The following is a 12,991-nucleotide window of genomic DNA, read 5'->3' on the forward strand; positions in this document are numbered from 1 at the left end:
ACATCATCAAGAAAGTTCTACAAAGTTCTAGAATGCAACGCTCCCTGGGTAACCCCAACCCTTTTGAATAATAACAGAAGCTACAGTGGCCTTCAAGGACAAGAACAATTCTAAATTTTAAACAATGCACCTGATGACATTCCAACTATGACACTTTCAAGATGGCGGCACTAGGCCTTGGTCCAAAATATGCAGAAATATGGACATATATGAAGCCCTTTCTAAGGGAAAAAAAATAATTCTCAAAATGTTTTTCAGCTATTATGCACTAAATTAAATGTACTTATGGATATTATAATTACTTTCTACAAAATCTGCTTGGAAATAAAACCCAAAATTCTACACACTGCAGGTTTAATTATAAATTAAATATATTATATAAATATAGGCTACGTGTATGCATTCATTTAAGCATTTATTTATTTTATTTGTGTATTTAATCATATTTTAATGTATTTCTATATTTATTTTAGGCCTGTCGAACCCTTCACAGTTTCGGTCTCCATAACAACAGTGTCCTGTCCCTTTAAAAGCAGCAGGTCACGTGTGCGCCTGTCATGTGATTATTGAGTTGAACTGGTGAGTCGCAAATAAAGGAAGAAAAAAACATCTTCAGACACCAATAGACAGCTCTTCTTCGCGCTCCTTGGCATTATAACAGCCGACATATATGTGACGAAAGCTGGACGTATCAAACTGAAACCTCCCAGGTAAGAAATACACCAGCGAAGAAGAAAAACAAATGCGTTGGTTGAAAGTCATTCAAACCGGTTAGCTTCCTCTTGTTAGCCACCTAGCCTGCTGTGCTAAGTTGTTTTTGTCCTAGCGAGCTCAATTTGTTATCGTGTGATTACCGTTGTTATACGTTAATAACTGAATTTTAACGCTATTTTCCGGTTGTATCTCGGTGTCTAAATGTGTGTTTTAATTGCCGTTGTTTAGGTTGTGAAGAGGAGTATGCTGCGAAGAGTGTTGTGTTCATAATAGCTCAACTCCAATTACATCTCCTCGCCATGGTAAAGTATTCACTATCTATTTTGACTAAACTTTAATATTTTTAATATATTTTAAGATGCAATGGTGGAAAGTACATGTACTCTAGTAGCTTTTTTAATTGTCTGTTAAGTGTCTGCTCCACTAGTTGCATTTCAGAGGTGAATAGTGCATTGTGTTTACTCTATGTGTGTTTTTTTAAAGGCAAGGCAAGGTAGGTTTATTTCTATAGCACAATTCAGACACAAGGCCATTCAAAGTGCTTTACAGGGGCATGAAATACATCACGATTAGACATTAGAATTTGCATTTAAGAGATAGTAAAAAAACAAAGAAAATGTATACAGTAACTAGTCTTTCATAGTTTCAAACTATTTAAAAATATTGTGGAATCTGTAATTCACAAAACCAAATAGAATGTATTTCGAGGCAAGAGAAAGGGCTTTAGTTTAGATTAATACAAACAGAAATATTAGGATGTATTATTATAGGTTAAGAAGATGACAGACACACACACACACAGACTGAAATTCACAAGCTAGCAGTGTTTATGAAGTCAATAAGATTAGTGATGATCCCTTAAAATGCATCAGTAACTGTATATTTAGTGTAATGTATTTATAGGTTAAGAAGATGACACACACACACACACACACACACACACACACACACACACACACACACACACACACAGACTGAAATTCAAAAGCTAGCAGTGTTTAATCAATAAAGTCAATACAATTAGTGATCCCTTAAATGCATCAGTCATTGTATATCTATTTAAATTTTTTTGCAATATTAGTAAGAATTTAACATAACGTATAAAACATATAAAATGACATTTATAAGAATATAGAATTACAAATGATACATATGTCCTACTATACTACTAGAGACTCTCAGCTCTTTTAAATCGGGTCTCAAAACGTTCTTGTTTCCCTTTTAACCTGTAAATGTTTTTTTTATTTTTTGTTTTTTTGGTAAAATGTTTTAATTCTTTTATTTAAATGTTGTATTTTTATCCATGTTTTAAATTTGTTCCTTTTTTTTGTATTTGTATTCTTTATTTGATTTTAACCCTGTGAAGCACCTTGAGTGGCCCTGTGCCTGAAATGTGCTCTATAAATAAAATTGCCTTGCCTTGCCTTGCCTAGATACTTGTTTTCGCTCTCAGCTGTGTAGAGTCACTTTCTGCATTTCCTTATCAGCGGCCACATTTCGGCTGAAGTTGACTGACTGGCTGAATGACTTGGCAAAACAATCAGTCACTTACCGTTCTTCCTTAAATGCCAAATAACCAGTTTATCTTCTTGACTTTCCTGACGTTATGCAACATGTTTAACTCGATAGACGTCCTTTAAAACACTTTGGTTTAGTTGCAGTTAATATTCTTAGATATTAAGTATGTTTTTATTAGTATGTAAATGCTTGAAAATAAAATTAGTTTTTTCTAGGTACGGTGGGCCCCCTTGTTTACATACACAGCATAATAACACATAAAAACTAAATATCTCTCCACAGAGCTGTACTCTTATTTTTTGACAGCACTGGTGCTAGCAAGCAAAATATTCAGTAGCACAAAAATACATTTTGTAGCACACAAAGTATGATCGAAAAACTTGCATAACCTTAACCCATGCATTTCGCTCTAATTACCTTTTGAGCATGTCATCTTGGTCTCATTTGAGATTCTCAATTAATATTTTATCATAGTGTGTGCAGTAATTATTGTAGAAAAATGAATAGGGGTGCACTGATTGCAATTTAGACAAAATATTTAAGCTGCCAATTGCAATTTTTGCCGATTCAGAATTATTTCTCCCAATAGGACTATAATATTAATATCATGGTCTTAGCCCTCCTGTCTCTAGGTGTAACTGTATACTGGCATAACATTCATGAATATATATAAAGTATTTTAAAGTGAATATCTCTCAGTGAGCCAGCAACCACCTGTTTAAATGTTTTTCTCTTCTATTTTAATGTTTAATTTCTCATTCACTTTTCTAATGTGTATTCTATACTTGGATGTATTTTAATCTTGCCCCTGTAAAGCACTTTGAATGGCCTTGTGTCTGAATTGTGCTATAGAAATAAACTTGCCTTGCCTTGCCTTGCCTTGTGTGTTTGTGTCCCAGTGTGTGCGGATGGCCCTCCTGGCTCTAGGTGTAGCTGTATACTGGCATAACATTTTTTTTACTATGGAAAAGGGGTAGGATTAAATAAGTGTATACTTCTTCCTGCTCCTTTTCGGGCATGTCACATCAATACAGATAATTTGTTTTCTTTTTTTTTCTTTTTTTTTGTGAAGTCTTTTAAACATACATTGTTTGTTGTTTTTTTGTGCTTTTCATTTAGTTTCGTATTGTTTTTGATATGTCTGAAATAAAATAAAAAATGAAAATGAAATGAAATGAAAATGAATATATTAAGTATTTTAAAGTGATTATCTCTCTTGGTGTCCCAGTGTGTGTCCCAGTGTGTGCGGATGGCCCTCCTGTCCTTAGCCCTGCTGTCTCTGTCCCTGTCCCTGGGCTCAGCTCTGGTTTGTCCCGATGGCGGAATGTGTGAAGACAAGAACACCTGCTGTAAGAACACAGAGGGAAGCTATGGCTGCTGCCCCCTGCCTCACGTAAGTTACTGAGAAATATTTAAAGGTGCTATGAGGATTTTTCAGTTTGCGTTCATTCTTGCGCCCCCTTTGGACAAAAGCGGTAGTGTTTTTTACTACGCCAGCTGTTGTTCCTGGGTGAGCGTATACCCCATGACAAAGGCATTAAGAGAAACTGTATAAAAATAGCATTCTTTGCACTAAATGGTCTTGTTTACTGTTTGTAATTTATGATCATCAGAGGAAAAATAAGACTGTTTAAGAAAGTTCCTCGTAGGCAAGGCAAGTTTATTTATATAGCACAATTCAGACACAAGGCCACTCAAAGTGCTTTACAGGGGCAAGATTAGAATACATAAAACACATTATAAAACATTTAAAAGCTAATAAAAGAAGCACATAAAATAAAAATTGCAGGTTAAAATGGAAACAAAAAAGTCTTCAGACTCGATTTAAAAGAGCTGAGAGTTGCAGCAGACCTCAAGTTTTCTGGGAGTTTGTTCCAGATTTTTGGTGCATAATAACTAAAAGCTGCTTCTCCTTGTTTAGTCCTAACTCTGGGGACTGTAAGTAGACCTGTCCCAGACGACCTAAGGGCTCTGGACGGTAGCTCCTTTTTTAAAGTTAGAAAGTAATGTTAAAGCTAACGGTGGTAGTACTTGCCTGCTACTGTACTTGTTGCTGATTCTATGCATGAGATGATCTGAAAATGTCATGTCACCAGTGTCATTGTGTTAACCTAATTTGCATAAACTGAAAGATAAACTGTTGTCACGTGACTCTACTCTATGGGTTTTCTTAAAGACCTACTTCACCGGTGGGAATATGAAGGTGTATTGAACTCTGAGATCCTATTTAGTATAAATGTGCAGAATTTTTTTTAATTGGATCATCTTAGCCTGAGAAAAGGCAGAAAGAGTGTTTTATGGTCTCACTGTCTAACCCTACAGTTTCCTTCTTGTGACATCACAGTAAGGGTTAGGATTAACAGGACAGCTGGGCCAAGGGAAGACTAAGGGAAGACTGAGGGAAGAAAAACCTCATTCATTATATTATAATAGCGATTTTATAATGATAGAACGCTGGTTCCGTATGGGTGAAGTATCCCTTTAACCTATCCTCACCAACTATGGTGTACTTTTTCTCTGTGGAAAAATAAGCAAAATCCATCCAGTAGCCATAATTCTCTGAACAACTGTCTAATCATCACCAAACTATTTCTCCCCATATATTGTTCCCAGGCTGAGTGTTGTTCGGACCACCTGCACTGCTGCTATGAGGGGACGGTGTGTGACCTGGTTCATTCTAAATGTGTCAATAAGACCCACAGTCTGCCGCTGGTCAGACGAGTCCCCACCAAGCAGGCACCCATCAAACCTCAGGTAGAATAGAATACACATTACAAAAGTGAATGAGACGCACTTGTTCAAACAGGCTTTCTAGATCCATGTCTATGTACTCTGTATTATATTGTATAGTATTATATTTTGTACGTTCTTAGGAAACTCTTCTTTGTTACAGACTCTGTATATGTGTCGTTTTATTGTGTTTTTTTTTTAATGTGAAGCGCTTTGTGACCCTGGTCTGTGAGAGGCGCTATATAAATAAACTTTACTTACTTACTTACTTACTAGGTAAGACTTTTTTTTTTTTTTTTTTTTTTATATTTATACAGGTAAATCCCATTGAGGCCGAAGACTCTTTTTCAAGGGAGACCTGTTTTCCTTTCCCACGTTACCATTCACACACACTTTCATACACCGATAGCAGCAGGCTAACTATCGACATTCACACGAGGCAAGGTACTAATGTAGGGGGAAAGTAATCAGACAATGCAAAAATCTTTTCCGCACGTAGTAGACACCAGGGTATTTTTAAGCATACTAAATCTGACCACAAGAATCCTTAATCTTTTTTTTCTACCATACTAAATAGTAGAACGTATGGGGATTTGAAATGCAGCCCAAGTTAATTATTATCTCTGTTGTGTTACCCAACACTAAGGAAGGCCCAATATATTGAAGTGTACCTTTAGACTTGTAGAACGATTAGTTCAAAGTGCAAATTAAACATGAATTACTTAAATAAGTAATTACCAAGCACACTATTACAGTATTTAAAGCTATAGTGCGTAACTTCTGTCGCCCCCCATGAAGAATTCTGAGTAATTAAAACAACACTGTCGGTGCATCTACATGAGTTAAAGCCTTCAGTGATAGCGCATGGATTTTACACCTTCTTTAAGTCCAGGTTTTTTCTTAGCAGTAGAATCAACAACTGAAACATTTCTTGGGCTCTTCTTGGGGATTTTTCTGAGCTCCTGCACCAGTGTCAGGGGGAGAGGGGGGCGACACCAGTTTGTAAACGCTGCCATACTGAGAAATACAGAGGGAGTTTTGTGGAGCTGATACAAGTAAAATTAAACCAAACTAAAATGATACTGATACTCAACTATTTCCCTTTTTAAATAGCTTTCATTTCTGCACCTTCCAAATCTAAAATAAATCAACTTTCCACACTAGATACTATCTCATCACCTGAAGCAAACGTCTGTGAAATCTGCCCGTTCTTCAAAGCAGATAACAGCATGAAATCCTTTATGTTTTAATATCTAACCGTGTCCCTCACTGTAGAGCCGCCCTCAAGCCACACTCTACACTTTAGCCCTGTTATATACAGTAAAAATAGCAAATTCACCAGTTTTTTAGGGTTATTTTCAGTAGTGATTATTAATATGTATAGGGGCGACTGTGGCTCAGTTGGTAGAGCGGGTCGGCTGATGATGAAAGGGTTGGAGGTTCAATCCCCGCCCTGCCACCTGTGTCATAGTTGTTGTGTCCTTGGGCAAGACACTTCACCCACCTTGCCTCGTGTGAATGTCGATAGTTAGCCTGCTATCGGTGTATGAATGGTAACGTGGGAAAGGAAAACAGGTCTCCCTTGCAAAAGAGTCTTCGGTCTCAATGGGATTTACCTCTTTAAATAAAGGTTAAAAAAAATAAAAATAAAAATGTAGATTATCTAAACCAGAAATAAGTATGTAAGTAACCTTTTATTTATATAGCGCTTTTTACAGATATGGTCCCAGAGTGCTTTACAGTGGGCATAGCAAATAAAAGCATAGTAAAAGTTTTTCTTTCTTAGAATAGTTCATAGAAATAGGGAAGTTTGCAAAAATGTTAAATTGATTGTGCTTTATGCTTCAATATATAATGTAGATTTAATACAAATGTTTGCTTTGTTAAAAATATTCATGACAAACTATTAAGCCCTACAAATCCCCTCTCCCCTGCACTACATCAAGAGAACCAGAGTAGAAACCATGAGGCGATTAAATGATTAGTTGATTGAGATTAATCCTCAGTTCCTTTGATACACAATCCGCTGTGTGTGTGTGTGTGTGTGTGTGTGTGTGTGTGTGTGTGTGTGTGTGTGTGTGTGTGTGTGTGTGTGTGTGTGTGTGTGTGTGTGTGTGTGTGTGTGTGTGTGTGTGTGTGTGTGTGTGTGTGTGTGTGTGTGTGTGTGTGTGTGTGTGTGTGTGTGTGTGTGTGTGTGTGTGTGTGTGTGTGTGTGTGTGTGTGTGTGTGTGTGTGTGTGTGTGTATCAACTCTTTTGATGGTTCATTAACTGTTTCAAGTCACTTTCAAAAAGGAACATGTCAAACGTTGCACTGTACCACTTGCTCAGATTTGGATGTTTTTTTAGAAAAATGTTGTCTTTGTGTGATCGCTGTAGACAGAGGAGGGAGTGAAGGCGGTGCTCTGTAGTGTGTGTCTGTGTTAGTATGGACCAGTAGACAGTAGTGTCTGTCTGTCTCTCTCTCTATGTCTGTCTGTCTGTCTGTCTCTCTCTATGTCTGTCTGTCTGTCTGTCTGTCTCTCTCTATGCCTGTCTGTCTGTCTGTCTCTATGCCTGTCTGTCTGTCTGTCTGTCTGTCTCTCTCTCTCTCTGTGCCTGTCTGTCTGTCTGTCTCTCTCTATGCCTGTCTGTCTGTCTGTCTCTCTCTATGCCTGTCTGTCTGTCTGTCTGTCTGTCTGTCTCTATGCCTGTCTGTCTGTCTCTCTCTATGCCTGTCTGTCTGTCTGTCTCTCTCTATGCCTGTCTGTCTGTCTCTCTATGTCTGTCTGTCTGTCTGTCTGTCTGTCTGTCTGTCTGTCTGTCTCTATGCCTGTCTGTCTGTCTGTCTCTCTCTATGTCTGTCTCTCTCTATGCTTGTCTGTCTGTCTCTCTCTATGCTTGTCTGTCTGTCTCTCTCTCTATGCCTGTCTGTCTGTCTCTCTCTATGTCTGTCTGTCTGTCTCTCTCTATGTCTGTCTGTCTGGCTGTCTGTCTCTATGCCTGTCTGTCTGTCTCTATGCCTGTCTGTCTGTCTGCCTGTCTGCCTCTCTGACTTAGTGTGTGATAAACTCTTTTCTGTTCTGTGTGATCGCTGCAGGCCGAGCAGCGAGTGAAGGCAGTGCTCTGTCCAGACAAAGAGTCAGAGTGTCCTGATGAAACCACCTGCTGTGAACTGCTGGACGGGTCCTGGGGCTGCTGTCCACTGGCCAAGGTCAGATTCAGATATGTGTGTGTGCGAGCTATCAACACACACACACACACACACGCACGCATGCACGCACGCACGCACGCACGCACGCAGGCACTCAACTCACTCACTCACTCATTTCACAGGCACTCAACTCACTCACTCATTACACACACACACACACACACACACACACACACACACACACACACACACACACACACACACACACACAAGCTTGCTCATGTACTCATGCATGAACATGGATAAGAAATGCGTAATTTCTCTCAATCTCTGAGCTAACTACACACACACAGTCTTGCTAAGTCATGTACGCAGACTACGCATGCACGCTTGCTCACGCACATGGATAAGAAATACAAAGAAAACATGCAGGGAATATACTTTGAGGTTCAAGAATGTGGTTTAGTTGTGAGGTTATTTTCAAAATGTGTGCGTCTGTTACATTTAAATGATAAATGGACAGACAGACAGACAGACAGACAGACAGACAGAGTCTATATTAAAGTCTTTCCCCCCTCTCCTCTCCAGGCTGTGTGTTGTGAGGACAGACAGACAGACAGACAGACAGACAGACAGACAGACAGACAGACAGACAGAGTGTATATTAAAGTCTCCCCCCTCTCTCCTCCAGGCTGTGTCTTGTGAGGACAAGACAGACAGACAGACAGACAGACAGTGTATTAAAGTCTCCCCCCCTCTCCCCTCCAGGCTGTGTGTTGTGAGGACAGGACAGACAGACAGACAGACAGACAGACAGACAGACAGACAGACAGAGTGTATATTAAAGTCTCTCTCCTCTCCAGGCTGTGTGTTGTGAGGACCATCTCCACTGTTGTCCCGAGGGAGCAAAGTGTGACATCACTCACTCCCGCTGTCTGCAGTCGCCATGGCAACATGTCCCCATGAGGGAGAAACTGCCGGCGAGACGGAGGAAGGACACGCCAGGTGGGAATGTCTATTTGTGTGTGTGTAACTATCTGTCTGTCTAACTGTCTGTGTGTGTGTGTTTGTGTGTCTAACTGTCTGTCTTTGTCTGTCTGTCTAACTGTATGTATGTGTGTGTCTGTCTGTGTGTGTGTGTGTGTGTGTGTGTGTCTGACTGTCTGTCTGTGTCTGTCTGTCTAACTGTCTGTGTGTGTGTGTGTGTGTGTGTGTGTGTGTGTGTCTAATTATCTGTCTGTCTAACTGTCTCTGTGTGTGTGTGTGTGTGTGTGTGTGTGTTTGTGTGTGTCTAACTGTCTGACTGTGTGTGTGTGTGTATAACTGTCTGTCTGTCTGTCTCTGTGTGTGTGTGTGTAACTGTCTGTCTGTCTGTCTGTGTGTGTGTGTGTGTGTGTGTGTGTGTCTGTCTAACTGTCTGTGTGTGTGTCTAACTGTCTGTGTGTGTCCAACTGTCTGTGTCTGTCTGTCTAACTGTCTGTGTATGTCTGTCTAACTGTCTGTGTGTGTAACTGTCTGTCTGTCTGTCTGTCTAACTGGTAAACGGTCCATAACCACATTGAAACAAGCTGATGATACTGTTCTACTAATATAATAAAAGCTGTATTTAGGTTAAGTTATCATTATTGGTAAATTTACAGGAGGCACATTTGAAATTAGTCTTTTCTCATCTCCCCTCTCAAGTTCCCACACTCCAGAGGGGGTCAGAGCGCAGGGTCAGCCATAGTACAGACAGACAGACAGACAGACAGACAGACACACTCCAGAGGGGGTCAGAGCGCAGGGTCAGCCATAGTACAGACAGACAGACAGACAGACAGACAGACAGACACACTCCAGAGGGGGTCAGAGCGCAGGGTCAGCCATAGTACAGCGCCCCTGGAGCTCTTCCTCTAGGACATCCCCTTTCTTTATCAACAAAATGTCTTGGGGCGTCCAAAGCATGTACACGAATAACTAGAATATAATATAACTTCATGTGACATTTTTTTAGTTTAACAAATAAAATACTAAATAGATACTAAGGTACAAACATTTAATTTGACTTTTGTGGATATGGAATATGGCCAAAGCAAAATAAATCTTTTTATCGATATTATCAATGATTGAATCACTAAGACATTGCCTTTCTGTGTGTCTGCAGCCTCTCCGGTTATTAGACTGTTTCAGAAATATTTAAAAGTTCCTCGTAGCACCTTTAAAAAAAACACCTTAATTAAACTTAAACCTGCAGTGTGTAGAATTGTGGGTTTTATTTCCTAGCAGATGTTGTAGAAAGTAATTATAATATCCATAAGTACATTTAATTTAGTGCATAATAGCTGAACATTTTTTTTTTAATAAAAGTGTTGTATTTCCCTGTGTACCTCCAGCCTCTCCAGAGGGTTCAGTGATGTGTCCCGGGGAGAAGAGCAGCTGTCCTGACTCCTACACCTGCTGCCTGCTCACCAGCGGAGAGTACGGCTGCTGCCCCTACCCCCAGGTACACTGGGATAACTAGACTGTGTGTGTCTGTCTGTCTGTCTGTCTGTCTGTCTGTCTGTCTGTCCCTCCCTACCCCCAGGTACACTGGGATAACTAGACAGGGTGTGTCTCTGTCTGTCTGTCTGTCTGTCTGTCTGTCTGTCTGTCTGTCTGTCTGTCTGTCTGCCCCTACCCCCAGGTTCACTGAGATAGAAATGTTATGTTAAAATGTTATGTATGTAGGGGGCACCCTTAGCTCAGTTGGTAGGGCGTCCCCCCCATGGGCCTCGGCCAGCAGCGGACCCGGGTTCGATTCAAGCCCGCGGTCGTTCTCTGCATGTCACTCCCCTCTCTGCCCCATTTCACCTCTGTCTACACTATCAATAAAGCATAAAAATGCCAAAAAAATATCTTTAAAAATATATATATATATAATTATGTATTTAGTTTTATTTGTTAATTTGACTGATGGCTCATACAGGCCCAATGCCTCATTCATTTGAGTTCGTTTTAAGAACATGTTATAGAGGCCATAGACTAGGCTCAGTCCTCTTCACAGCACCCGGGTCGTTCTCTGCATGTCATTCCCCTCTCTGCCCCACTAAATCTCTGTCTCTACACACTGTCCAATAAAAAGCATAAAAACTCCCACAAAAATGATCTTAAAAAAATAAAATGCAACTATCCTTATTTGATTTGATATTTTAATCATCTTGCCAGGGAAAAATTGCTTAAATTTGCGTGCATTATTGGACTTAAACAAAGGTCCATTGTGTGAGACTCAAGCTGAGCACTTAAAGGTGCAGTGTGTAATATGACATCATCAAGAAAGTTCTACAAAGTTCTAGAATGCAACGCTCCCTGGGTAACCCCAACCCTTTCGAATAATAACAGAAGCTACAGTGGCCTTCAAGGACAAGAACAATTCTAAATGTTAAACAATGCACCTGATGACATTCCAACTATGACACTTTCAAGATGGCGGCACTAGGCCTTGGTCCAAAATATGCAGAAATATGGACATATATGAGACCCTTTCTGAGGGAAAAAATAATAATTGAAAAAAAAAAATTTCAGCTATTATGCACTAAATTAAATGTACTTATGGATATTATAATTACTTTCTACAAAATCTGCCAGGAAATAAAACCCAAAATTCTACACACTGCAGCTTTAAACAAAGGTCCATATAGTGTGAGACTCAAACTGTGTGTTTGTGTCCATGGGGGTTTAAAAAACAAAACAGTTTTTTCACACTAATAAAGCATCTGTTGTTTCGATCATGTTCAGGCCAGTTGCTGCAGCGACCGTCTCCACTGTTGCCCTAGTAACACAGAATGTGACATGGAACACGGCGTCTGTAAGTCTGGAGACAACGAGCTGCCGATGATGAAGAAGATTCTGGCGACTCCTAATGACGGTAAGGTGTGTGTGTGTGTAACTGAGTGTGTGTGTGTGTGTGTGTGTGTGTGTGTGTGTGTGTGTGTGTGTGTGTGTGTGTGTGTGTGTGTGTGTGTGTGTGTGTGTGTGTGTGTGTGTGTGTGTGTGTGTGTGTGTGTGTGTGTGTGTGTGTGTGTGTGTGTGTGTGTGTGTGTGTGTGTGTGTGTGTAACTGAGTGAGTGTGTGTGTGTGCAACTGAGTGTGTGTGTGTGTGTGTGTGCAACTGAGTGTGTGTGTGCAACTGAGTGTGTGTGTGCAACTGAGTGTGTGTGTGTGTGTGTGTGTGTGTGTGTGCAACTGAGTGTGTGTGTGTGTGTGTGCAACTGAGTGTGTGTGTGTGTGTGTGTGTGTGTGTGTGTGCTACTGAGTGTGTGTGTGTGTGTGTGTGTAAGTAAGTAAGTAAACTTTATTTATAGAGCGCCCTTCGCAGACCAGGGTCACAAAGCGCTTCACAATGGGACGCAACAACAGATAAAAATTGTACATACATTCAAAAGGCCAAGACAATACAGTGATAAACATAGCAGCCCCAAGAACAAAGTGTGTGTGTGTGTGTGTGTGTGTGTGTGTGTGTGTGTGTGTGTGTGTGTGTGTGTGTGTGTGTGTGTGTGTGTGTGTGTGTGTGCTACTGTGTGTGTGTGCTACTGAGTGTGTGTGTGTGTGTGTGTGTGTGCTACTGAGTGTGTGTGTGTGTGCTACTGAGTGTGTGTGTGTGTGTGTGTGTGTGTGCTACTGAGTGTGTGTGTGTGTGTGCGTGCTACTGAGTGTGTGTGTGTGTGTGCGTGCTACTGAGTGTGTGTGTGTGTGTGTGTGTGTGTGCTACTGAGTGTGTGTGTGTGTGTGCTACTGAGTGTGTGTGTGTGCTACTGTGTGTGTGTGTGTGCTACTGTGTGTGTGTGTGTGTGCTACTGTGTGTGTGTGTGTGCTACTGTGTGTGTGTGTGTGTGTGTGTGCTACTGAGTGTGTGTGTGTGTGTGTGTGTGTGTGTGTGTGTG

At 40.5% G+C, this 12,991-nt stretch overlaps 1 protein-coding gene across 1 annotated transcript in view; it reads left to right on the plus strand.

Moving 5' to 3' along the window:
• Nucleotides 1-576: 576 nt before the first annotated feature.
• The window catches only part of grnb (granulin b), a gene marked incomplete at its 3' end in the record, with an annotated part of 16,647 nt that continues 4,232 nt past the window's right edge, over nt 577-12,991 (plus strand). The window contains exons 1-8 of the mRNA XM_080049590.1: nt 577-710; nt 943-1,016; nt 3,473-3,625; nt 4,846-4,986; nt 8,040-8,153; nt 8,957-9,098; nt 10,466-10,575; nt 11,847-11,976. Coding sequence (XP_079905716.1) covers nt 1,014-1,016; nt 3,473-3,625; nt 4,846-4,986; nt 8,040-8,153; nt 8,957-9,098; nt 10,466-10,575; nt 11,847-11,976 — 793 coding nt within the window. The 5' untranslated portion in view covers nt 577-710; nt 943-1,013. The remainder of the gene's footprint in view (nt 711-942; nt 1,017-3,472; nt 3,626-4,845; nt 4,987-8,039; nt 8,154-8,956; nt 9,099-10,465; nt 10,576-11,846; nt 11,977-12,991) is intronic.

Source organism: Ammodytes marinus (assembly GCF_949987685.1).
Source record: "Ammodytes marinus genome assembly, chromosome: 20".
In the NCBI taxonomy this organism is placed as follows: Eukaryota; Metazoa; Chordata; class Actinopteri; order Uranoscopiformes; family Ammodytidae; genus Ammodytes; species Ammodytes marinus.